This window comes from Heloderma suspectum, chromosome 1 (assembly GCF_057233095.1).
Source record: "Heloderma suspectum isolate Gila_16-S chromosome 1, 16-S_ref, whole genome shotgun sequence".
Lineage (NCBI taxonomy): Eukaryota > Metazoa > Chordata > Lepidosauria > Squamata > Helodermatidae > Heloderma > Heloderma suspectum.
The window spans coordinates 85,468,306-85,494,416 of record NC_139458.1 but is presented as its reverse complement, the minus strand read 5'-3'; the positions used below and the strand labels follow the sequence as shown (position 1 = coordinate 85,494,416).

Genomic DNA, 26,111 nt, shown 5'->3' with positions numbered 1-26,111 from the left:
AACTGACTTCCTATTTCTTTACTAAAATGTGACCATACATGAAGGGCCTGATATAAGCAAGCCCTTGTTCAGCTGTTTCCTAGTGTTCTTTTTGTTTATGCCAAGGGTCTTGTCTTGTTGTACTGTCTGCTATAAGTATGCTAATTGGTTTGGGTGATAAGCTGGCAGGAAAAATAGGTGGTTCAATACATGTTTTTTTTTTCCTAATATGCATGTATGGTGGTGAACCTGTGGTAAACCTGTGGATTGTGGTAAATCCATGTCCAAAGCTACCTTTTCATTCTTCTGCCTTAAAAACAGAGGTCTGTGGCAAGTGAGAGACTGGAACCTAGTTCTCACTGAGATGGTAAACCTGTGCCTGGCCTATAACACTTCAGATTGTATATGGAGGCTAACATGATTGATTGTTCCTCCACACAGAAAACTAGACATTGTTTTCTACATGGAGAGACTTCTTCTTTTTGTATGGAAGAATGATCCATCATGCCAGACCCCATATTCAATTTGAAGTGGAACAATTTGTGCAGATTTGCTGCTTCAATGAGAACTATGGCTATGTGTCTTAACATTTGAACCATCCTTTTTAGGTAGCTTTTCTACACTTAACAAATGCCATTCTCATAGCCTCCCTTCTTGAATTCTCAAAAGTTGGTAAGTAATGGCCTGATCCATGCATATTTACTTTGTCTCACTGAATGTAATGTGACCTGACTTGGGAGAATGCTCCATTTACACCCATGAGGGATAGCCATGTTAGTCTGTAACAGCAGAAAACACAGAGTTTAGCAGCACCTGAAAGACTAACAAATTTATTCTGGCATAAGCTTTTGCAGACACTGTCCACTTCATCAGATGCAGAAGCTCCAATCTACTTTCCTTGACCCCTGGTGACAAAGTCACCCCCCCACCCGCAATACATAAAACTGATATTTGCATCTCATTCTGTATTCTTAACTTTATGTCCTAAGCAAACTAAGATGCTTGATGCTGCTATGTTTTAAGTAGATTGTGTTCCATTCTAGGTGACTCCTGCATAACTCTTATACTATGAACTAAGCTAATGTGTGCTTTCCAGACCTTAGACTGTTTAGGACTGGAGGCCCTGTAAGAACTCTAACTTGATATACAGTTTCACACAGTGCAAGACTTGCTCAGCTATTGTCCAAAGTGTGTCACGTCTGAGTAGCAGGCTCAGCTTTTGGATGCTGGAATTGTCAGGGAAACTTATGCAAAGAATACAGTGGACTAGTATAAAAGGTACTAGTATTTAAAAGTCTACTAAAAAGAATTAGTAGATAACATTTCAAGAATGGGTAGGAGGAAATCTTCCTTTAAAATAGGAGCAGGTAAGATTTCTTAGTCATAATGACTAAACCAAACTGCAGTCCACCCCGTGAATAAGAAATGCTAGTGACAAACAGGGATGGTTGTTATCTGCAGCTTCCAGAGGCATCTACCTGAGCCTATTAGAAACAGTTCTGTACTAGAGAGTTTTGGGCCTGATCTAGCAAATAAACTTGTAAGTTTCATGTTTGGGGGGCAACTTGGCCACCATTTTTTTTCTTTTCAGTTAGCTTGTTTGTATGTGCACATCATAATGGTGTTTCGTCATGTATTTAAGCTAAGATTGTGTCTGGTATATTTGTCTTATGTACTGGAAGGGCCAGATAGGTTTGCTACAAAATTACATAATTCATGTGTGCCACCAAATATCTGTTACTCCGGGAAACTCTCTCCAGCCTGCGGCTGGGCATCTGCAGAAATACTTCAGGCAAAAGAAAACCAAAGGAGACTATGACTTGTTGTAGTTCATCACCCTTACTTTAGGCATGCATCTTTTGCCTATGTGTATTTTTAAAAAATAAAATTAGTAAATAAATTAAAACATTGTATTTTTTTTGCGAGCTGCTTTGGAGACTCTTCTAGTGTAAAAGTGGCATAGAAATACATGAAATGGAATGCATGCTTGTATGATTTTTTTAAGTAACCAAAACTTGTTTTCCAGATCTTGGGTGCTGTGATCCTGGGCTTCGGAATATGGATTTTGGTTGACAAAAGTAGCTTCATTTCAGTTTTGCGTAAGTCACCTTTTCTTATTTGTTTCTATTTTTTTCCTGTGTAGGTTTCTCAGTAAGAGATAATGCCATATTATGCTGTACTAACTTGCAAGGGAAGTAGAATAGCAGTCCATCTTCAAGTCTTAGTCCAAAGGCAGAGTTGGCTTCCTGCTAGATTTAGAAGAGCCTTCTATAGCTAATCAGCTTTTTTTACTTGTGAGGCTGTGTCAGGTCAGACTGAGAGCATTAGCCTCGAAGAGTTCTCTACTGCATGGTAACTTTGGTTCACTTCAGCAAATGTCTGAGGACAGATTTGGGGAACAGACGCTGGCAAGCTAATGTGTTAAAAGAAGAAAATAAGAACTTTCCAGGCCCCCAGTGTGAGCAATTTCTACTTTCCATCTTTGCATAGTTAACTGTTTTCTTATCTGTGTCACTGCTGCAGTGTTACCCACAAAGGTGAAGTAGCAAGAAAAGTCTGTGCTAAAAGCGGTGTTAAACCAAGCCATTTCCCCCGCTTTTTAATGCTTGCAGCCAATTTTAGACTGCAGAAACAGTCGAGGGCTTGACTTGTGACCCGGTTTTCCCCCTGCGATCTGGAACCAAAATTGATAACTCCATGTGCTGAACAGCTCAAAAGTGTCATACTTGCCCCCTTTACCCACAGAACCACTGCTCCTGCTGGCTGTTCTGCTGCCAAGGACTTGGAGTCTTCTGTGTGTGGACTCCCTTTTAGCCCCATTCTTCTCCCTTGTAATCTGACTGTGCATGCAGAGATTTCTGCTTCCTTCCTTGAGATTTCCAGATGGAACCTTTCCTCAACTCTCTTGTTTCCATCTCCCCCCCCCTTTTTTTTTTGCATTGGTAACCTTAACAGCAGAGTCTGGGAAGGAACTTTACACAGCAGGGCATTCCAGTTTGCTGCCAGAGAGGCCTCCCTCCCTCATTCTCTTGTGTTTATCTGGCTTTTTTCCCAGAAAAGAAGGGGAAAAAGATGGTGCAAGAGAGGAATAGAAACTGGAAGCCTTTTGCTGACAGGGTCTGTGGAGCTTTCTTCGAAAAACCAAGAAAATGCTGAGAACCATAGGCTGAGTCAAGGACATGTCTTTCCACTCTGGTCTTCTCGAAGGCTTTGCCTGTGCTGTTGGAAAGGCAGCAAAACTTCATACTGGCTGTAGCAAGTGCTGGGTAGAATGCTAAAGTTGTGGAAGCTTCTGTCGTCGTTAGGTTAACAGCTGATATTCATATAAGCCTGATGGCCTTGCAAATGTCTTAAAAGTAGACATTTATTGAACACTCGAGTTATTCTAAGCTCTTGAAACTGCCTGTGCTCATGGGAGCAGTAAAGGGGCAGTCCCTTCATGGAGGGTAAGGCTATCAATGGCTGCTAGTCTTTATTGCCAAATATTAACTCTGGTATGGGAGGCAGTATGCCTCTCAAGTTGCTGGGGAGCACAAGCAGGGGTGGGTGGGTGCTATTACTCTCTTGTCCTACCTGTGGGCTTCCCATGGGCATCTCGTTGGCCACCGAGGGAGCACAGTGCTGGACTAGATAGGCCTTTGATCTGATCCAAATCATGTTCTTATATGTTGCACCTTTTTAAGAACCCTTTCCAAGGGTGGGGTGGGGAAGGATAATTGGGCTCGGCTGTTGCATACCAGAAGCTGTACATCCTCAAAGATATACATTTTCTACCCTTCTGCATTCTTTTAAGCTGTGTGGGGGCAGACCCGCTTAAGAAGAGCCATGCTGGATCAGACCAAGGGTCCATCTAGTCCAGCATTCTGTTCACACAGTGGTCAACCAGCCATGGGAAATCCACAAGCAGGACATGAGTGCTTCAGCACCCACCCATGTTCCCCAGCAACTGTTGTACATAGGCATACTGCCTCTGATACTGGAGGAATATATAGCCATCAGGACTGGTAGTCATCGATACCTTTATCCTCCATGAATTTGTCCAATCCCCTTTTAAAGCCATCCAAATTGGTGGCCATTGCGACCTCTTGTAAGTGAATTCCATCACTTAACTATGTGCTGTGTGAAGAAATGCTTCATTTTATCTGTCCTGAACCTCCCACCGATCAGTTTCATGGGATGACCCTGGGTTCCTGTATTATTAGAGAGGGAGAAAAATGCTGCCAGTCAGGGGTGTCGCTAGGGAAGGGCCCACCTGGGCATGGGTGCAGGATCTTTTTTGAGCTGTGCCCTGGATCTTTTGAGCTGTCCTAAGTGACATTTTTTTTACATATCCCATTGACTTGCATTGGAAAACAAAAATGGCCATAACCTTTTTAGTTTGTAAGATAAATTCATGATCTTTGGAGGCTTGGAAGCCCTCATGGAGCTGATGGAGCTTGCCAAATTTCAGGCAGTTAGGTCCAGTGGCTTTTGTGCTAGTCACAGGTAAAGTTTGCTATTTTCAAGAAAATGTGTCAAAGCAAAGAGCTATATTTTATTTGTGCTTCCACATACATGCATGGAATTTGGGGACTTGGCAGTCCCTATAGAGATGACTGAGCCTGCCAAAGTTCAGATAGTTAGGTTGAGTGGCTTTTGTGCTAGCCACAGGTAAAATTTGCTTTTTCCAAGAAAATCAGTCAAAGACCTATATTTTTTTTTGTGCTTCCACATAAACTCATGGAATTTGAAGACCTAGCAGGCCTTGTGGAGCTGACTGAACCTACCAAATTTCAGACAGTTAGGTCCAGTGGCGTTTGCATTAGCCATGCGTAAAGTTTCCTTTTCTCAAAGTCTAAAACAAAAAGTAAAAACTGTCAAATCACCCAGGAGATTAGAGATCCTAATCAGAAGATGTTTAAGGTGACCATTAGGAGGTCACTATCCCTAATCTCTGGTGTAGGGTTTTTTTTAAGGTGCAAAAAACCTCCCCCCCCCCCCCGCCCACTTATCTTTTCTGCTCTTACATGCCCACTTTTCAGAGCTTGCTTGCAATGAAATTTTGAAGAGGGAGAAGGAAGGGAAGAAAGAGCTCCATATGAAATACTGGTATTTCACACAGCATCTGATTTTACTGCCCCAAACTGGAACCTTTAGATTCTACAGAAGTTTAGTAGCTTCAGTACAGCAAAGGATCCAATCAGCCTCCACAACCTTCTTTCTCCCTCTCCACTTTAATTTCTCTTAAATAGCTGTAGGACTCAAATAATCCCAAAGGGAGGGTTAGGACTATGTGGCGTCATGATCAAGAAACTGTGGGGACTTTTAAATAGGTCTACAGTTTTAAAAAAGCTAGAAAAAGCCTTCAGCTACCTCACCTCATAAAGCTCATTTAAGTACGTGCAAGCATTGCAAACCGTGCACAGCCTCCTGAATTCCTCTGAAGTACTGCCTCTCTGAAACGAGCCACTTGGCTTAGGGAATTCTCTTTACCCCCCACCCCCATGCACATTTCCAATCACCATTCTTCTCCCCCTCCCCTCCCCTCCCCTCCCCTGTTCATTCTCTCTCTCTCTCTCCTTTATTCCACCCAGAGCATATCTTGGGGAATTCTTAAAGAGAATTCTCTTTGGTGGGCAAGAGAAGTTCTGAACTGTATTTGACTTTATACAAACAGACAAGAGGGTCGGTTTTTCTCCTCCTCCTCACTCAAGTCTTCAAGAAGAGTGGGTTCACATGGTTGCAGAGAAACAAATCTGGGGCTGTTTTGTTTGTCAGTTGCCATTACCCAGCAATAGGAAGGGCTGTAGCTCAGTGGCAGAGCACATGCTTGGCATGCAGAAGGTCCCAGGTTCAATCCCCAGCATCTCCGGTTGGGGCTAGGAAAGAATACTGCCTGAAACTCTGGAGAGCCGCTGCTGCCAGTCAGTGTCAACAATTCTGTGCTAGATGGACCCAAGGTCTGACTCAGTATAAGGCAGCTTTCTATGTTCCTATGAACAGAAAGCTTTAATAAAAAAATAGGAGTTTGCAGTTTGTTTTTTTAAGTGGAGGGGAGATAAATATTGCTAATTTATGCAGTCCTGTGTATGCCTACTGAGAAGTCCCATTATGTTTAATGAGGCTTACCCTCAAGAAAGTGTGCATAGGATTCCAGCATGAGTTACTTTTGCAGGGAGGTTTGCACCTTGATGTTCTGCATGTTTACTCAGAAATAAGTCCTGAGTTGTGAGTATGGTACCGCAAGTTTAATACAGTGCCTACCCAATTCCGTCTAATGAATTGACTACCTTTCAGCTCAGTCCTATGCACGTTTTGTCATTTGTGGGTTGGGGGGGGGTTGGCATGAACTCTAGCTTCAGTGGTGAGGGAAAAGCACTTAGTACAGGCTCAGAGTTTCTCCATAACTTAGTCCTAGTTTTGAAAACAGACTCATTGGGTGAATCCTGGTGAAGTCTCGGCACAAATGAAGTTATGGGGAGGAAGATACAATGAGAGCTTGTGCATAGAGAGGAGGAGGTAGAGAGGAGTTGCAAAAGACAAGACATCTGTTTTAGAGGAGTTGCTGGAGGGTGGTAGGATGAGGAGGGATGGTTGCATGGAGGGGAATAGAATTGGCAGGGGGAGAACATAAGTGCTCAGTGGTGAAAGAAAAACATTCTGCACATGTTCAGAGGCACTCTATATTTAAGATCATAAGAAAAGCCATGCTGCATCAGACCAAGGTCCATCTAGTCCAGCATTCTGTTCACATGGTGGCCAACCAGATGCCCAGAGGAAACCATCAAGCAGGACATGAGTGCAACAGCACCTTCCCACCCATGCTCCCCTGCTGCTAACATTGGTGAAATGTAAATAAATTCTAGTAATTCTAAATTAGAATGCATGTATATCCTTCAGAAACTTTGCAGGTTTCTTGCCTGGGAGACACCTCTAATAACCTGTGCATTTTCATACAAATTTACCCAAAAAAGCTATTGGGGAAGGGGTGAATGGAAGGGAAAGCAAATCACTCCCTCCCCCAAATTGGAGAACTCCCCTTCCACATGAACTGCTGCACCTATCCTTCTGGAACTTTGCTAGTTTCTTACTTAGGGACAACTGTAAGCTGTTTGTAATTTTCAGAACAATGTTCCACAAGGAACATAGGGACATAAGTGTGTCCTCTTTTAGAGACTTCACAATGTCAAGGCCACCCTTGCACAAAAACCCTTGTGGCTAGCATTCTGAAATTTGGCAGACAGGATCTCCTCTGATAGGGCAATGAATCCTGAAATGTTTATCCAATTCTTCCAAGGAATTACAATGTTATTGGCAGTTCCCTTTAAAAGAAAATCAAAATATAAGCACTGCACCTATTTTTCTGACATTGGGCAGGTGTAATCCCCTTCTCTCCTGCCAACCTAGCAGTTCAAAAGCAAGAAATTGCAAGTAGATAAATAGGTACCGCTTTGGCGGGAAAGGTAACAGCGTTCCGTGCACCTTGGTGTTCAGTCATGCCGGCCACATGACCACGGAAGTGTCTTCGGACAGCGCTGGCTCTTCGGCTTAGAAACGGGGATGAGCACCGCACCCTAGAGTCGGACACGACTGGTTGGGGACACCTTTACCTTTACCTTTTTAATCCCCTTCTAGGGGGCTACTATGCCTGAAATTATCCTCCAGTTCTGACCAAGAGAAAGTTACAGGTTTTTTTTTTCTAATTTCCCATGGTAGTCAACAGGAAGCATAAAGACTCATTTTTCCAAACATTGACTCAGTTTTGGTGCTGAGCTGAAGTGGTCCGACTACTAATTGGCTTGAGCAGAAGCAGGATGTTTTCCAAAATGCTGAATTGGGGTCTGAGTTGAAGTGGGGCAGGGGGGGTCAGTGCACACTTTGTGTGTCTGTCTGTCTGTAATCTATACACACACTCAGGCACACTGCATGTACACACCACACACACACACACACACACACACACACACACATATATATATTAGATGTGCGCTTAGACTCGTATATGCAAATTTGTGTTATGGGCCTGTGCCCTGGATCTTTTAAGAACCTAGCAACACCCTGCTGCCGGTTAAAGGATCCTGTTGGGAAAGGAAACAAGGCTCTGAGGAAGATGGATGTGGCACAAGACTGAAGAGAAGTCTTTCTTTTTAGCCATTCCCCCTGCTTGTTTACCTCTCGTTTTCTGTTGTGCAGCTCTTTCCCTTCAGCTCAACCCTTCCTCCCCCTCTTCTGCCCCCTGATTCCATAGATCTCTGTCTTCTCTTAACCAGCAGCTCAATAGAGCAGGTGAGCAAGAGGAGTCGGGTAGCAGCCACCTCCCCTGGAGCTTAGGATAGCACTGCCTAGCAATTACTCATTTTGCCTGGCAGCTCCGTAGAGCATGGGCATCCAGGGGAGTTATGCTGGCTGAGGCTAAACCGGAGGCTAGTCTCAGTTCTCCCTACGAGCGCACTATTCCCTGGTGGGTGCGATGCTGTCGCTTTTCTGAATATGTAGGATGCCCCTCCGCCTTGGCCGTCTGCATCACTGGGCCTGTCTCTTGCACCTGAAACAACCCCCACTTCACTAATAAGGTGAGTGACTCTGCCCCCCCCCCAAAGTGCTAAACTTCCATCATACCTGACACATGTAACAGGATTCAGCTGTTGGTGGGGCACAGAATCTTTCACTTCTCTCTTAAAGCAGAGCACGTGTAGCCCTGAGAGGTCATCTTGCTTCCTAGATCTTAGGGCACAATCTTATACATGTTTAGTCAGAAAGAAGTCCCACAGCTCCCAGCTTTCCCCAGCCTGCCATGCTAGGAGTTGTGGGTCTTCTTTTCTGCTGAAACATGCATAGGGTTGTGCCCTTAGTGAATGTGTAAAACGAGGTGAAGGGCTCTTTTTTTTTTTAACTTTTGTGTATTTTTCTCCTGGTACCCACAGAGACTGCGTCGTCTTCATTAAAGGTTGGGGCTTACATTCTCATTGGAGTTGGGGCTGTCACAATGCTGATGGGGTTCCTGGGCTGTGTTGGAGCAGTCAATGAGATTCGCTGTCTCCTGGGGCTGGTAAGTGATGCTGATAAATGCTGTCTTAAGTGACTTTCCCCTTCTTGCTAGTACTGCCTAAGGGTTCTTCCTGGCTGCAGTTGGACTACAGACCAAGGCATATAGGAACACCTCTGTGCCATGTGATATGAGAAGCACTGAGGAACTCTGGCAAGACAAGTATATAGTGACACGTCCTTGGCTCATCAGAAGCCTTTCACTGTGTGTCCCGGTCTTCTGAAGTTAAGCACGTGGCAACTGTGAACAGGACCTTTTTGGCTGTGGCACCCTGAGTGTGGAACACCCTCTGAAGAGAGGCTCGCCTGGTGCCTACTCACGTGTGCCTGCTCAGCTGCCAGAAAAAGGCCTTGTTGAACACGAGTAGTGTTAGCTGGCTCCCTGCTTTGGTTCTCATTGGCTGTTTATTGACCATGTGCTGGTCGGTTGTTCTTTTTTTCCTTTTTCTTTTAAAGAAACCTGCTTTATATGTTTGTGCTTGCCACCTTGGAAGTGTTCCTTTTTTTCTTTTCTAAAAGAGATGAGGAAAATAAAAATGATTTTTGCATCTCCCCTATGTATCATGAGGTGCCCAGTGTTACGACAGTGACCTTTCTGTCTGCTCTGCAGGCACCCTTTAAGGAGAGGAGGTGAGCCACAGTCCCAGTGCTGGCTGTCTTCTGCATGCTTCTCTCAGCCTGACAGCTGCCCTCCCTGTCTTTTGCAGAGTGAAAGAGAGACCCCTGTGTAGTTGGGGAAGCTTCTGAGGCTGGGGTCCCCAACCTTTTTGGACCCGTGGGCACATTTGGGAATTTGAGAAACTGCTGTGCACCACAAAATGGCTACCATGGAGGATGTGGCTAGTCACATAATGGCTGCTGTGGGGGCCTGGCTAGTCAAAAGTGAGCTAAATAGGTGGTGGAGGGAGGGAGAAGTAGTGAGGCTAGAGGCTGGGAGGGGGAGAGAAACAGCAAGGCAGAGTTGTGATAGGGAGAGAAAGAGCAAGGCTAGAGGCTGGGAGAGGGAACAAACAGCAAGGCAAAAGAATAGAGAAAGCACAAGGCTAGAGGCTGGGAGGGGGGAGAAACAGCAAGGCAAAAGGGTAGAGAAAGAGCAAGGCTAGAGGCTAGGAGGGGGAGAAACAGTGAGCTAAAGAGGCGGCGGGGCTGGAAATAGCAAGGCTAGAAAGGGAGAGAAAGAAGACTCCCCTACCATTTTTCAAGATTTTTTTTTAAACATGTTTTGAAAGGGGCAAGGAGTGGAGAGCTTCATGGGCACCCTTGGAGGTACCTGCTGCTATGGCACCCAAGGGTGCCATGTTGGGGGCCCCCGTTCGGAGGTGTGCTGCAATTTAATACTGGTCAGGAAGGGTCAGGCAATACTCTTGCACTACTTCCAGCCTATTCAGCTATCCTGTATAAATCTGTGCTGAGTTCCTGTTGTGAAACACCTGACAGAAGCCAGTTTATCAGACCCTGTAATCTCATTGCACTTACTGAGCAGGCAAAAACTGGAAATAAATCTCATTTTGATACATTGGCAAAGGTGTTCTGTGCTCCTGAAGAGAAAGCAAAGTGGATGCAAAGCTGTACCTTCTTACTGTTTGTTCCATTCCATATAATAAATCTCATTTTGATACATTGGCAAAGGTGTTCTGTGCTCCTGAAGAGAAAGCAAAGCGGATGCAAAGTTGTACCTTCTTACTGTTTGTTCCATTCCATATAATGCCCCCCCCCACAAATATCTTTACTTGTGAGGTGATGTCCACAGTGCGAAATGTTAATGAAGCCCTTTATTTCCTGTTTAGTACTTCACTTGCCTGTTGCTGATTCTGATAGCGCAGATAGCTGCCGGCCTGCTTATCTACTTCCAGCGGAATGCAGTAAGTTACTCTTTACTCGCTCTTCCTGCCTCTTATTTTTGTTGAGCTGGCACTTGTAAAAGGCTTTCTGTGTGTCCTGATGCAGAACTGAGATGCCTCTCTGAACAAGTTCTCAAAAACAAGTTTTATATATGCAGTCTTTAAGCAAATGCCACTATGAGGTCACAGTTCCATTAAAAATATCTATCTATCTATCTATCTATCTATCTATCTATCTATCTATCTATCTGAACTTACCCATATGCTATGATCAACATCTGAGCCCTTCTCCAAGTGCCTTCTCTGAGGGAGGGGGCAACAAGGGAGAGAGTCTTTCCGGTGGTGGCCCCACAATTGTGGAATGGTCTCCCCAGTGAAGTCTGCCTAGTGCCAATATTGTAATCTTTTTGGCATCAGCTTAAGACTTTCCTCTGTTCCCAGGCACTTGACTGTATATGATGGGCCTTTTTAACGTTAGTTGTTTTATCAGGTTGTGGTATTTTACTGTTAATTGTTTTTGGCTGTTTTAAATTGTTTTACATTTTTGTCTGTTTTAAATTTTGTTGTAGGATGCCCTGTGTCTTTTTTTAGAAAGGTATCTAAGAAATTTTAATGATGATAATGATAATAATGATAATATATAATAAAAATAAAATAATAATATGATCTACTCATCCTCCGTCACAATTATCATGATTACAACCACCAGGCAATGCAGTATTAGGTTTTTCAGTAGGTGAATTAAATAATGCATTTCCCTTGCTTGTAACATCACCATGCACTGTTATAAATGTAAGGATGAATAAACAGTGATTGACTGTGGATGGTGGGAAAGGAAATGGAACTCTGCATTATGAGCTGCAGAGAGAGACTGGATGAGGGAGGAGGGAGTGATTCCATCAGCTCTCAAGGAGGCAGTGATAAGACCGTTTTTAAAAAAGCCCTTGTTGGATCGCCAAGTTTTGAACAACTTTCGCCCAGTTTCAAATCTGCCATTTTGGGGCAAGGTGATTGAGCGGGTGGTGGCGATGCAGTTGAGGGCACACTTGGAAGAAGCCGATTATCTAGATCCATTTCAATCAGGCTTCAGGCCTGGGCATGGGACAGAAACGGCCTTGGTCGCCTTGGTGGATGATATGAGGAGGGCTTTGGATAGGGGCGAATGCTCCTTCCTTGTTCTCCTCGACCTCACAGCGGCTTTTGATACAAGGCATTGGAGACACTGTATTATGGTGGTTCCCATCCTTCCTCTCTGGCAGATACCAGAGGGTAGCACTGGGAGAGGAGGTTTTGGACCCGTGGCTGCTCACTTGTGGGGTGCCACAGGGTTCCATCCTCTCTCTGATGCTATTTAACATCTATGCAAAGCTGCTGGGGGCTATCATCAGGAGGTTTGGGGTGTGGTGTCATCAATATGCGGATGACACGCAGCTCTACCTCTCGTTTAAATCTTCACCAAGGTTGGCCGTAGAATCCCTGTCCAAATGTCTGGAGATGGTGAGTGGATGGATGGGGAGGAATAAGCTGAAGCTGAACCCTGACAAGACCGAGGTACTTTTGGTGGGAGACAAGAGGAGGTTGGGGGATGTTGACCTGGTGTTGAATGGGGTATGGCTACCCTTGAAAGACCAGGTCCGCAGCCTGGGGGTCATTTTAGACTCCCAGCTATCCATGGAGGTTCAGGTGTCAACTATGAGCCAGACAGCACTGTACCAACTCCATCTGATATGGCGGCTGTGCCCCTACCTTCCCGACCATCCGCTCCCATCGGTAGTACATGCCCTGGTCTCCTCCCGTCTAGCCTACTGTAATGCGCTCTATGTGGGGTTACCCTTGAGGACGGTTTGGAAGCTGCAGCTGGTACAGAACACAGTGGCTCACCTGATTAAAGGCAGCATGATCACTCTGGTGCTGAAGGAGTTGCACTGGTTACTAGTTGTTTTCTGGGCTAAATTCAAGGCGTTGGTTTTGACCTTTAAAACTCTATATGGTTCCTGCCCAGCCTATCTTAAGGAGCGCCTCCAGCAACACTGAACAGACCACTCAACAAGATCAGCCTCGGATGGCCTTCTCTCTGTCCCATCAGCCAGGACAGCTAGGCTGGTGAGGATGAGGGAGAGGGCCTTCTCTGTGGTGGCCCCCACTCTGTGGAACTCCCTCCCTAGGGAACTCCGCCATGTCCCCTCTTTAATGAGCTTCCGCCACACATTAAAAATGTGGTTGTTCAGGCAGGCATTTGGGGTGGGTTAGGGTATTTTTAGAAATATTATGTTTTAAAGTAGAATTTTATTGTTTTAAAACTGTTTGTATTGCTTTACATTGCCCCGAGTGGCCGGGTGACTGGCCAGATGGACGATTAAGAAATTCAATCAATCAATCAATCAATAAAATAAAACTTCATGATGCCATTTCAGTGCAAAACCTTTTAAAACTCATTATTATTATCTTTAGTTCGGTTCCGACATGGCATGTAGGACTTGATATACTTTTAATGCCGAGACCTCTTTGCCCACTTTCTGCTACTTGCTTATTAGTGATCTTAAATCTGTCATACAAAATCTATATTATTCTGTCCTATACTTCTTGTTAACTGCTCTGGAGTAGTAACTGTGATTTCTGAAATCTTCCATGGAGCCTCTAGGCCAGCCTTTTCCAACCTGGTGCCCTCCAGAAGCGTTGGACTACAATTCCTAGAGTTCTCCAGCCAGAGCTGGCTGGGGGATTCTGGGGGAAGGCACCAGGTTGGAAAAGGCTGCTTTAGGCTGGGTTTGTAAAAGACTACTGTGCCATGTGGTTTTACAAAACAGGAAAAACTAGTACTCTGATTTTAGTATGCAGTTCCACCCATGGTGGGTGGAAACAGTGCTTTCCATGTAAACCATCAGCTGATACACTGATAGTCTCTGCTAACTTGTAATAGCAGAAATTTCAGAACTGCAAACAAAATATTGGTCACAAACTAAGCAAGGCTGGCTTATGACTGAATGTGTTCCTTTTCAAGAATTTAGAATTTCTTCATGAGCACCGAAGAGAGTGGTAGAAAATTGAGGGGGAAAGAGAGTATTTTACTTTATTTTACTTAGGACCTTTTTATCCTATTTTCAAAGCTGCTCACAACCAGTCTTAAAGCAGGACCTAACAGCAATAATTAGAACACAAAACCCACAAAAGCAATAGATATAGAAACCAAGACAGATGGTGCACACCAGTTAGCACAGAGTATTTGCTGAGTATTGCAGGGGTGTAAGAAGACTTTTATTAGATTTTCTTTTCAACAGCCAATTTTTGTTAAACACCCAAGAGTCTGGATAACGAACTAATCACTCAAAGCAAATCTCTTAAACTGAGGTGTACACTGTTTAGGGGGATGTTTTCAAGAGCTGTATATTCCCGATAAGATATTCCCTGCTGGTATGTCATGCTGCACAGACCTGGTGATTAGTGGCCCTCTGCCCCAGAAATGTCCATAGTGGGCCAGGTCGCATGACACCGCAGCCCATGGGCTGTCAGGGATGAGCAGGAGAGAGCAGGCGTGCTGCCTCCTGCATGCCTGCCACTTCCACTTTTAATCAGCAACCCATGAGTGGCTCCTTTGTAGGTTGCTGAGCATGTCATCCAAAGCCAGAGCTCTGGGATGTTTAGGGGCTGAACAACACAGCAATTAACCATGCCTTGTTGTTGAGCTAACCGCTGCAGGTTACAAATGTGAGAATAAGGCTTTCTAACCCCTTCCCTCTCATAATATGCACCATAATGTTTACCAGGGGCAGTCCCTATTTTCCAGTCCCTGCTGTCCCTGGTTAATCTCTGTCTTGTTTCTATTTTTGTCTTTTGGTTGGGATGCCTCTTATGGTCTTACTAGAAGTCACATTTCTGAATGAGAAGTGGAGTACATCTTGGCTGAAATGCTCATGCATGCCACATGGACAGTAAGAGTACTGTGTAGAACACAGGCTGCTATTTCACACCTGCAGCTGCAAAGTTATCTTTCAAAATGTGAGCCTACTTTGAGATAAATATGTCTTTTGAGTATAAAAATCCAACATCTTTTTGGCTTTCAAATCAATGGAGATGAGGCCAATACAGGGTGAACTAACCGAGAATGCCACACATGGAGTAGAGCTTTCGCTGGTATGTAATAGTGGGAGGGGGTGGACAGGGCCGAGGGAGCTCAAGCAGCAGTTGTTGGTGTGAGAGCTGGGGCGTTCCACCTGTGAAAGATGGGAGAGTTTGCATGCAGTGATCCTGGCTTTATGTAATTGCCAAATGGACATACCAGAGCCTCTCCCTGCAGTCAGGGAAGGGTTGGTGGTGGAGTAAAGTCTTTCATTTGCTTGAGTGTTTAATAATAATCTTCTGTGACTTTTTTATGACCTTGGGTAGTGGTTGAACTTACGATGTGGTTTAACTGGCTGCTTTATGTTGTTATATATATTTAGATTTTTCTTCTTAATGTAACACACTTCATTGTGAACTGCTTAGGCTGTTGTGCTAAGCCACCTATCAATCTGGTAAAATATTCCAGAAAGCTTTCCTTAATGCTAAGGGGAGCAACTCCTGCCTTTGAAACAAGCTGTAATGTAAAAGATTGCTAACAGAGCAATCCCAAGTGAGATTGAGGAGGGGATGGGCAGTGGCAGATAGTCTGCCATTTCCAAAGTCCTACCAGTGCACATCGGCCAGGACAAGAGGTGTGAGAAGGGGGCAGACCACCAGTGGTACAGTTATGCCCATGGAGCTTTCCATAGGTGTAAGGGGGGCTTCTGGTATGGATCCCCCAGTCATGCTGTCAGAAAGGCACCTCCCCCACACACCCCTCACCCGAGTCTGAAGGGGTTTGGGTTGCTTTGTAAGCCTCCTTTCTATTTCAGGCATGTTATTCCCTGAAGCAACAATGAATTTTCCTCAGTATAAATAACTCTTCCTGCTATTTATCTTTGAGAGAGATGTTCTGCCCCTCCAGCTCTCTGGCTTTCTGGGGTGCAGTACCTTTTAATAACTTCTATGGCTGTTCTCTCCTTCCCTTTGTTTCTGTGGAGGTTTTGACTTTAGCGTGTCATATTTTCCTCCATGTGGTAAAGATGGAAGCTTATGTGTGGAGATGTTGCTGCAGGGTTGCTCTAGCAACAGAGGTCAGTCATGAAGTCTTGTTTTTCTTCTGCTGCATATAGTGGGGAAGTATCTTTGGAAATTTCACAGAGCTCTTCTTGGCAGGAAGGGTCTGGCACACCAATCTGTTCTCCTCACATGTTTCTGGATGATGAGGGTGGGCCCACTTCCAGCTAAAATCTAGCTGCTGGGAGGGAAAGCAGAGCCCCCTTATTCCCCTTCTCTTCCACTGGTCTGACTCACAGTATTCCATAGTTCTGCATTTAGTATGGGGAAAATAGAACTTCCCATTGGTTTGTGTCATAATTAAATTCTAGCTTTCATGCATATGCTGTCTTTGTCTGAGGGTCATATCTGGCATTTGGTTTTTTTTAACACCTATAGACTAAGACTTGTGTTTAAAGTGGCATACCTTCCAACTGCATTGAGTCAGTAGACAGACCTAACGTATTCCAGGTTCCTCTGTTGGGTTTCTGTAAACCTTTAGCTCTTCCTGAGTTTAAGACTTTTCCAAAGAGCTTTGGAGAGTGTTTAAATTCTAGATGTTTTGGCCTACATCTCCTCTGGGTGCCCCTTTCAAATGAAGTGAAGTGCGTGGCTACTAAGGAGAGGGCCTTCTCAGTTGTGGCACCCCAGCTGTGGGATGACCTCCCCAAAGAGGCTCACCAGGTGCCTACATTGTGGTCTTTTTAGTTCCAGATGAAGACCTTTTTATTCTCTCAGACGTTTTATTTCTCAGTTGTTACTGTTTTAAATCCGTTATTGTACTTTTAGATCTCTGTACTGCTGCTGATTTGTACTTTGGTTTTATATTGTAGTTTTAATCTTTTAAAAGTTGTTTTTTACTCTTTTGTCATCTTGTTGTATTTTGTGGCTTTAACAGTTGTGAACTGCCCTGAGAGCTTCAGCTCTTGTGTAGCATTATTTATTTATTTATTTATTGCATTTATACCCTGCCTTTTTTCCTCTTGCAAGGAACCCAAGGCGGCTTACATTATCCTCCTCCTCCTCTCCATTTTATCCTCACAACAACAACCCTGTGAGGTAGGTTGGGCTGAGAGTCTGTGACTGGCCCAAAGTCACCCAGTGAGCTTCCATGGCTGAGTGGGGACTAGAACCCGGATATCCCAGCTCCCAGTCCAACACTCTCACCACTATACTACACTGCCCTGGGAGCTTCAGCTATTGGGCAGCATAGAAATGTAATAAATGAATATGACTCCCATCATCCCTCACCATAGGCTGTGCTGGCTAGGGCGGATGGGAGTTGTAGGACAAAACATCTGGAGCACCACAGATTTCCCACCTCTGGTTTAAAGCCACATAAATGGGGATTATCTCACCTAGTGATCTTTATGGTTAAGCTGGCATTTGAACCCAGGTCCCTCCAGTCAAAGCCTAACACTTCTATCACAGCACATCACTACTTGAAGTTCAATTTGTGCTGAGTATTTCCATTAGCTGAAGTTGTCTGGTGGAAATGCATTTGGTACCACCATGCCCTGTAAAATACAGTTTGAAGCTGCTGTGAATTCTCCTCCTGGTGCATTTTCCTCGGGCCATTCCCTGTTCTGAGGACCAGCATGTATGGGAGAAAATACTGTCACTTGTGCATCCCTCTGCATCATCCTATCTTTAGCTTTCTCAGAAGGCACTCTTCATAAACTTTCTCATACTCTGGGCCAAACTACACATGATGTTAAATGTGTCTTTGCATTTAACATGCAGATGTGTGCGTTTCTTAAAATGAATGGCGCCAGCTTGGAGAGGTGGGGCTGACAATTATCAGGACCACAGCAGGTATGGAGGGGCGGTGGCGGGGGGGGGGTGTCCTCCCAATACGAATTCCAGCTTCAGAGGAGGGATATTCCTCAAGACAACAGCAGAGAAGGGAACGGTTAGATTCCCACACATCCTGATAATTCTCAGCCCTGTCCCACCCTGAAACCCATGCTATTTTGTGTGTTTTTGTTTTTCAACTGTGGGTTGAATGTGATGTTCCGTGTAAGCTAACACAGAAACACATTGTGTACATTGTTCCTTTTTATGTTTGCCTGTAAATTCTGTAGTGTTTGTTCTGATAATCCCTTTTCATTGTTTGCCCTCTGTGGATCCCATGTCTTTACCACTAGTAAATGAAGCAGAAATAGAAAAGGGGAAATTGGAGTTTCTCAAGTTTGACTTGTAGTCTAGTGAGGTAATTTTAAATGGAAACTTTTGACCTCCATGGTGCACAAACCCTCGTCAAGGAGGGGAATTGGGAAACATTTGTCTGACTCCGGAATTGGGGCTGCCAGACAGTAACTCAGATGCCTGTATCATACATAGCTCAGGAGGTGAGTTTGTGTTTTGCCAACTTGATACTTGCTGTGCTCACGCAACAGAAATCCTCTGCTACTTACTCAGTAACATGAACTGGGAAAAAGGAAGCTGGCTAACGTCTTCCGATACCTCTAGCTGTTGGCAGTATCCTGTAGAAACTCTGTATTGCAGGAAGGACTTGCTCTCAGTTGCTTATACTTCCTTCTCACTCTCATCTTTGCCATGCTGGTGAACTGCCATCAATATGTATCCTTAGGGTTAGGTGCTCCAGCATTAACATGCCTCTGTTCTTCCTTGTCTTTGAGATGCCACTAGAACAGTCAGCGGTTACTGCTCCACTCTCAGTATTAAATTTGTGCTGTTTTATGCTTCCTTGTTACCTCAAGTCTAATTTCTTTGCTCCACTTCCTACAGACCCACGTCACTAGCACTTCCCTCCCTCAAAGCGACCCATTAAATAATATCTTGCTGGTGGAATCTCAAAATCCTGAGGCACAATTTATATTTGTTGCTGTGACCTGTTGTTCCAGTTTAAACTGAAAGCAAAACTAGAATGCACTTCAGATCCTATATGAAGTTTTAGGAAATTGCTAATATGTGGGAATAGCTCTGAGCACATGGAGGGAACATACAGGCACAGTGCTCATACATGTAACATTAAACAATGGCATTTCATTGTGTTTGATAGATGGCTGTGGATTCACTTCTTTTTTTTTTAGGAGAACTGTATGTATAACATGCTTTATATTCAGATTTCATTTTAACCAGCTATTTTTTAAAAGAGCCTTGTGGTATTATTATTTTTTAAACTAATAACTACAGATCATTTAATCCACCATGCACAATTGTTGTTCGGTCGTTACGTTGTGTCCGACTCCTCGTGACCCCATGGACCACAGCACGCCAGGCCTTCCTGTCCTGCGCTGTCTCCCGGAGTGTGCTCAAGTTCATATTCATTGCATCGGTGATGCTGTCTAGCCATCTCATCCTCTGCCGTCCCCTTCTCCTTTTGCCTTCAGTCTTTCCCAGCATCAGTGACTTTTCCAGTGACTTTTCTCTTCGCATTAGGTGGCCAAAATATTGGAGCTTCAGCTTCAGTATCTGTCCTTCCAATGAGCACTCAGGGTTGATTTCCTTTAGGATGGACTGATTTGACCTCCTTGCAGTCCAGGGGACTCGTAAGAGTCTTCTCCAGCACCACAGTTTGAAAGCATCAATTCTTCGGCGCTCAGCCTTCCTTATAGTCCAGCTCTCACAGCCATACATTACTACTGGGAAAACCATAGCTTTGATTAGATGGACCTTTGACGGCAAGATGATGTCTCTGCTTCTTACTATGCTGTCTAGGTTTGCCATAGCTTTCCTCCCAAGGAGCAAGTGTCTTTTTAATTTCATGGCTACAGTCACCGTCTGCGGTGATCTTGGAGCCCAAGAAAATAAAATCTGTCGCAGCTTCCATTTCTTCCCTTTCTATATGCCAGGAAGTGATGGGGCCAGATGCCATGATCTTAGTTTTTTTAATGTTGAGTTTCAAACCAGCTTTTGCACTCTCCTCTTTCACCCTCAACAAGAGGCTCTTGAGATCCTCTTCGCTTTCTGCCATTAGGGTGGTATCATCTGCATATCGGAGGTTGTTGATAATTCTCCCAGCAATCTTAATTCCAACCTGTGATTCATCCAACCCGGCGTTTGTCATGATGTACTCTGTATATTAGTTAAATAAGCTGGGTGACAATATGCAGCCTTGTCGTACTCCTTTCCCAATTTTGAACCAATCGGTTGTTCCATGTCTGGTTCTTACTGTTGCTTCTTGTCCCTTGTACAGGTTTCTCAGGAGACAGGTAAGGTGGTCTGGTACTCCCATCACTTTAAGAATTTGCCACAGTTTGTTGTGATCCACACAATCAAAGGCTTTAGAGTACTCAATGAAGCAGAAATAGACTTTTTCTGGAATTCTCTTGCTTTCTCCATGATCCAGCGAATGTTGGCGATTTGATCTCTAGTTCCTCTGCCTCTTCGAAACCCAGCTTGTACTTCCGGTAGTTCTCAGTTCGCATACTGCTGAAGCCTAGCTTGTAGGATTTTGTGCATCACCTTGTTGGCATGTGAAATGAGCGCAATTGTGCGGTAGTTTGAACACTCTTTGGCACTGCCCTTCTTTGGAATTGGAATGTAAACTGACCTTTTCCAGTCTTGCGGCCACTGTTGAGTGTTCCAAATTTGTTGGCATATTGAGTACAGCACTTTAACAGCATCATCTTTTAGGATTTGAAATAGCTCAGCTGGAATACTGTCATCTCCGCTAGCTTTGTTGTCAGTAATGCTTCCTAAGGCTCACTTGACTTCACTCTCGAGGATGTCCGGCTCAAGTTCAGTGGCTGCACTATCATGGCTATCAGGGACATTCAGATCTTTCCTGTATAGTTCTTCTGTGTATTCTTGCCACCTCTTCTTAATCTCATCTGCTTCTGTTAGGTCCCTGCCTTCTTTGTCCTTTATCATGCCAGTCTTTGCACAAAACGTTCCCTTGAGATCTCCGATTTTCTTGAAGAGATCTCTAGTCTTTCCCATTCTGTTGTTTTCCTCGATTTCTTTGCATTGTTCATTGAAGAAGGCCTTCTTGTCTCTCCTTGCTATTCTCTGGAACTCTGCATTCAGTTGGATATATCTTACCCTTTCTCCCTTGCTTTACGCTTCCCTTCTTTCCTCAGCTGCTTGTAAAGCCTCATCAGACAGCCACTTGGCTTTCTTGCATTTCTTTTTCTTTGGGATGGATTTCGTTGCTGCCTCCTGAACAATGTTACGGACCTCCGTCCATAGTTCCTCAGGCATTCTGTCTATCAGGTCTAATCCCTTAAATCTATTCCTCACCTCCACTGTATATTCATAAGGGATATGATTTAGGTCATACCGGAATGGTTTAGTGGTTTTCCCTACATTCTTCAATTTCAGCCGAAATTTTGCAAGAAGCAGCTCATGATCTGAGCCACAGTCAGCTCCAGGTCTTGTTTTGACTGACTGTATAGAGCTTCTCCATCTTTGGCTGCAAAGGACATAATCAATCTGATTTCGATATTGACGATCTGGTGATGTCCATGTGTAGAGTCGCCTCTTGTGCTGTTGGAAAAGAGTGTTTGCTCGGATCAGCGTGTTCTCTTCACAGAACTCTATTAGCTTTTGTCCTGCTTCATTTTGTACACCAAGGCCATGCTTGCCTGTTATCCCGGTGATTTCTTGACTTCCTACTTTAGCATTCCAATCCCCTATGATGAAAAGGACATCTTTTTTTGGTGTTAGTTCTAGAAGGTGTTGTAGGTCTTGATCCATGAAGGGGACCATGCACAATAGCAGCTAGTAAATAAGGGATGTGGTTGGTGGGTTGTTACGTATTTGAGAAAGGCAGTAGGTCATCTATGGCAGTACGTAATTACAGGTGATAGGGCTCAACCGATTTAAAAGTCATGTCACTTATCTAAGCAGGAAGGTCTGCTGTGTCTGGGGGGATAGGGGAGAAGAGGCTGTAATTATGTTATGAGGAAAAGGCGCTCTGCTTATACTGGGGTACACTATTCTAATTCACACATTCCAAGGTTCAGCCTTAACATTAAAAAGCAGATTCTGGGGCTAGCACATGTTATTCACTGGTCCATACCTAGGCAAGGATACTTAACATTAGACTTTAATGTGGGTGGGGAGCATCACTCAGCCAGTCTTGAAAATGTCACCTTTGAGTTAGCCAGGTTTGAGTCAATGCCGTTTGCTCTTTCCCCACCACAAAGGGAGGAAGAACAAAAGCCTGCAGGCTCATTGCCTTCTACAGTTTATGACAAAGGTGGCCAAGTGTAATCACATTAGCAGCAGGAACCAGGTCAAGTCGCTTTGCTTCTCATCCCTCCCTTCTCTCTCTCTCTCTCACACACACACACACACACACACACCGCCCCTGTGAGGAGTAGGGGGACACTGGCCATGTGAACTGAGTAACAGAGGTCTAGACATCAGCTGGAGCGGGGCAGGATGACTGCAAGATTTCCTTCCATCTGACTGCATGGCCAATAGGAATTTATGAGCAGTTGATGTACCCTCCTCCAGGGCAACTTTGCTCTGAGACAGGCTGTCTGTAACCACCACAGACCACAGCATTGCTCGGTTGTATGTCTGAGCAAAGTCTGAACCTCATCAGGGCTGAGCGGGGACACCATATGCTGGAGACTGGGTGTGTGTGACTGACTCACATCACTGTGGAAATCTGATCTGGTTGTGTGAAAGCCTACCGCAAATGCTTCAGCTGTCAGCTCTAACCCCAGCCTGATGTTCTGATAGCTCCAGCTCTGTGTCCTTGCCTTTGATAGCTGGATAGTTTGCTTTGCTTTGTTTTGAAGAACTGGAGGAAGAACTTTCTTTAAATAAGATGGAAATGACAAGATCAGCTGTGTAGCTAAGAGCAGTTACTAGGCCATCCCACTTAATAAGCTCAGGAACCGGCATAAGCTACAGTGAGTGAGATCTGTTTACTGGCATAGACAGGCACATCTGTGAAACCTGAGGGTAAATAAACCTGTGACCCAGTTGCATTGCCAACCTCATACCCTAGTCTTGCAGTGAAAAGCCAATCCTAACACCACAATCTGTAAGATCATGACTTGAGCTGGCCTCTTATAGCCTTAGGATACCTGTGACATAAAGGGAGTGCTTTGCCAGACAGTAGGTTTTTCCTTCTGTGGAGGCTTGGAACTTGCTTACCACAGCTGACAAAGCCAGACTTGTACTGGAGTTGCGCTGGAGCCATTTCCAAAGCAAAGTTACCCCACATTGCACTTTAAGCATAGCTATGGCACTACATACTGATACATAGACCAGTGGTGGAATGCACACAGGCAAAGACAGTCTCACACATAAGGTTGCAACCTTTGCTTTTAGTGCTAACTAAAACGCTGTCAAACTTTTGACACCCACGTGCTCAATTGTTGTTTGGATCCATGCAAGTGTAATGGTCCCTTTTTTATCAAGCTTCAACTATTATGGTCACCATGGTGCATGTGGCATGACTCTCTGGTGAGTGTGACAACTGGCCAGCCTTCCTCCCAACTTCAAGAAGCAAAGGTGGGCGGTGATCAGCCCAGCAGTGTTGATCTCTGCCAGCTTCCCAGCTCCAGACTTGGAAGGTGGTGGGTAGCTATGTGGCCAAGGTGCCTCGAAGCAGCAGCAGTAGTAAACTGTCCACTCTCCCCATTGACCCTTCCCTTGGAGAAAGCTGTGAAGGAATATAGACGCTGCTTGAAGTTGGCTGGGATTCCTTCAAGGAGTGGTGCCTAACTCAGGACACCACATCACCCCTTCCCTTGGGAAAGGCCATGCAGGGGGAACGTGCTTGGAAAGGGGCTGATGGCCACAATATTAAGCTTGGCCAGCAAGGACTGGCAAAACTTTTAGACCCCTACTTTTTATCAAGTTCTGCGTTGTATATACCATACTTTATTGTGCATTTAAACACATTATTGTGGTTTGTTTTAAAAATTTGGTTATGGTGTTTGGCCAAAATAACATAAATAACTTGTATGTGTTCAGCTGGGTTATACTTTTCAAAATCTAAACAACAAACATTGAAAGATTTTTGTGTGTGTTCATTTCACCAGCTCAAAGCAGAAATGTCTGGGATTGTTGGTGACCTCATCCAGAATTACAACCCTTACGATGACACTAATAGGACCCTTGAGACTGCATGGGACTTTGTTCAGACACAGGTAAGTTGCCATGCAAAAGTTGGTGAGACAAGGGGAGCAGGTTCTTCAACAATGAAACATATAGTGTTAGTCTTTGCTTTAATGGTGGTGGTGGTGGTGATGTGCCACCAGTGATATTGACATAAATTAATTCATAAACTGATGGTGCTCCTTGAAGGATGACAGCAGAGGTAGGGGCGGGGGAGGGGGGCTCTTGGCATGTTCCTTTGAGTGCCTCATGGAATTCTTCCTTCCCAATTCTACTTGAAGCCAAGTAGAACATTCTTCAATTGGTAAAGCAGGCTGTTGTCTGTTGTTACTGAATGTCCTCTCCAGGTGCATGTACACATGCCCTGAAATACACTTGTCTAAGAGATCTTTGAACCTGTAGTGCATCTAGCCAGATTTGTCCCAATCTCTCCCTCCCTCCCTCTCTCTCTCTCTATCTCTCACACACACACACACACACACACACATACACACACACGTACGTATATTCAAAAGGGGGGGTTATTACCCAAGAATTAAGGTGTACAAATGTTCAATCATGGGGATTTAGCAAGTTGCAATAATAAGGGATTTAGGGCACAATCCTGTGGCCGCTAGACAGCCATAAGATTTTTTGGTTCCTGGGAACCGAACTCAGAGACAGCACTCCAAGCTCGGTTCTGAGAAATCCGACTCACCTCCCCCTCCCCTGCAACCTCATAGGAGGTGCGGTTCATCCCCAGTTCTGCAGAGCGGCCTGGGGGCAGGGAAGGGAGGGGACCAAGGAAGTGTCATTACGATGCTTCCTGTGTGCCATCTGGCCTCCCCACCCCCGAGTTAGACAGCCAAAATCGGCCCTCTAGCCACAAATGCAAGGTGGCCAGAGCACGTAGGAGAGGATCCCGTCTGCTCTCTGTCCACCCTGCATTGGATAATCGGCGACCTCCAAGTTCAGAGGCAGCCAACTATCCCCATAGAATTATATGAATTCTAATATGGATTCAGTCAGGTCATATAAGACTCACTGTCCTAGACATATTAAGCATACAGAGCAGAAAACAAAATGTTTACTGTAATCATCCAGGCACAGAGTTTGAATTTAGGGAAATCAAAGGCCTACTTGGTGTCTAAACAGACAGCTGCTGTGCACGGACAACTAGGCCACAGACGTGATGATTCCAGGTTTGAATAGGTTGTGCTGCGGTTCCAAGGGAGTTGCAGAAGTTGGAGCTAGGCAAATCTGGGTTCTAGGGCTCTCTGGGAGAGGGAGAGAAGAACAAAAAAGATGAGGGAAAGGAAGGTAACAAGTCCAGGGAGATAAAGGGGGACCTGTAATGGTTTGTTTCTAACAGTGGGCCATGCGTATAACGTCGCCATGGCAAGAGAGGAAGGCAGGACGAATGAGGTATCTATGCTAAGCACACCGAGTGTGTATGGTGCGAGACCTTGAAGTAGGCTGATAACACTGAGTGTTGGAGCCCTGAGTTCTTATAGGGTGTGTGTGTGTGTGTGTGTGTGTGTGTGTGGTTTTGTTTTGTTTTTTACAAAGGACCAAAGACTTTGGACCCAACTTTAGACAAAACAGACAAAAGTGGGGAAGTTGACTTTGGGCAGATCAAACAGTGGTCTCAGTAGGATGGATTCCATTTCCCAAGCTTTGCTCAGGTTAGGCTAGATCTAATCAAGATAGGACTTCTCTGAGATTGTAGTGCTTGACAGTGGGGAACCCCTGCCTGACCACCACACTTACCACTAATTATGCAACACCTTGGAGGTATGCAACTCTTTGCCTGGGATGTAGCCATGCCTAGTTCTGATTACTGTGCCTTATCTAATCATGAGACACTTAACCTAGCATGGCTGATTGAATCATATTACTGAATTTCTAATGACCTCATGGAACAATCACATGCCTTTACCTCTTCTCTCAGCTGGTTCTGCAAACTCTCTGAGCTTGTTTCACACAGTGTGCCAGACTGGACTCCTTAAAGTGACAGCACTCTCAGGCAAAATACTGGGATAGTCCAGGCCTTTACACCAAGCAGCCTGCTAACACTATGGGTTGTCATGCCATGGTTAAACTTACCTTTTGCTTTACCTCTTGTACTGCTATTGCCTATGCAAA

General features: G+C 44.7%; 1 protein-coding gene across 3 annotated transcripts in view; it reads left to right on the top strand.

Annotated features, from left to right (window-relative positions):
- The window catches only part of CD82 (CD82 molecule), a 104,491-nt gene that overhangs the window by 61,403 nt on the left and 16,977 nt on the right, over nt 1–26,111 (top strand). For all 3 annotated transcript variants that reach the window (XM_084850663.1, XM_084850670.1, XM_084850678.1), the window contains exons 3-6: nt 2,006–2,078; nt 8,883–9,007; nt 10,791–10,865; nt 23,912–24,019. In XM_084850663.1, coding sequence (XP_084706789.1) covers nt 2,006–2,078; nt 8,883–9,007; nt 10,791–10,865; nt 23,912–24,019 — 381 coding nt within the window. The remainder of the gene's footprint in view (nt 1–2,005; nt 2,079–8,882; nt 9,008–10,790; nt 10,866–23,911; nt 24,020–26,111) is intronic.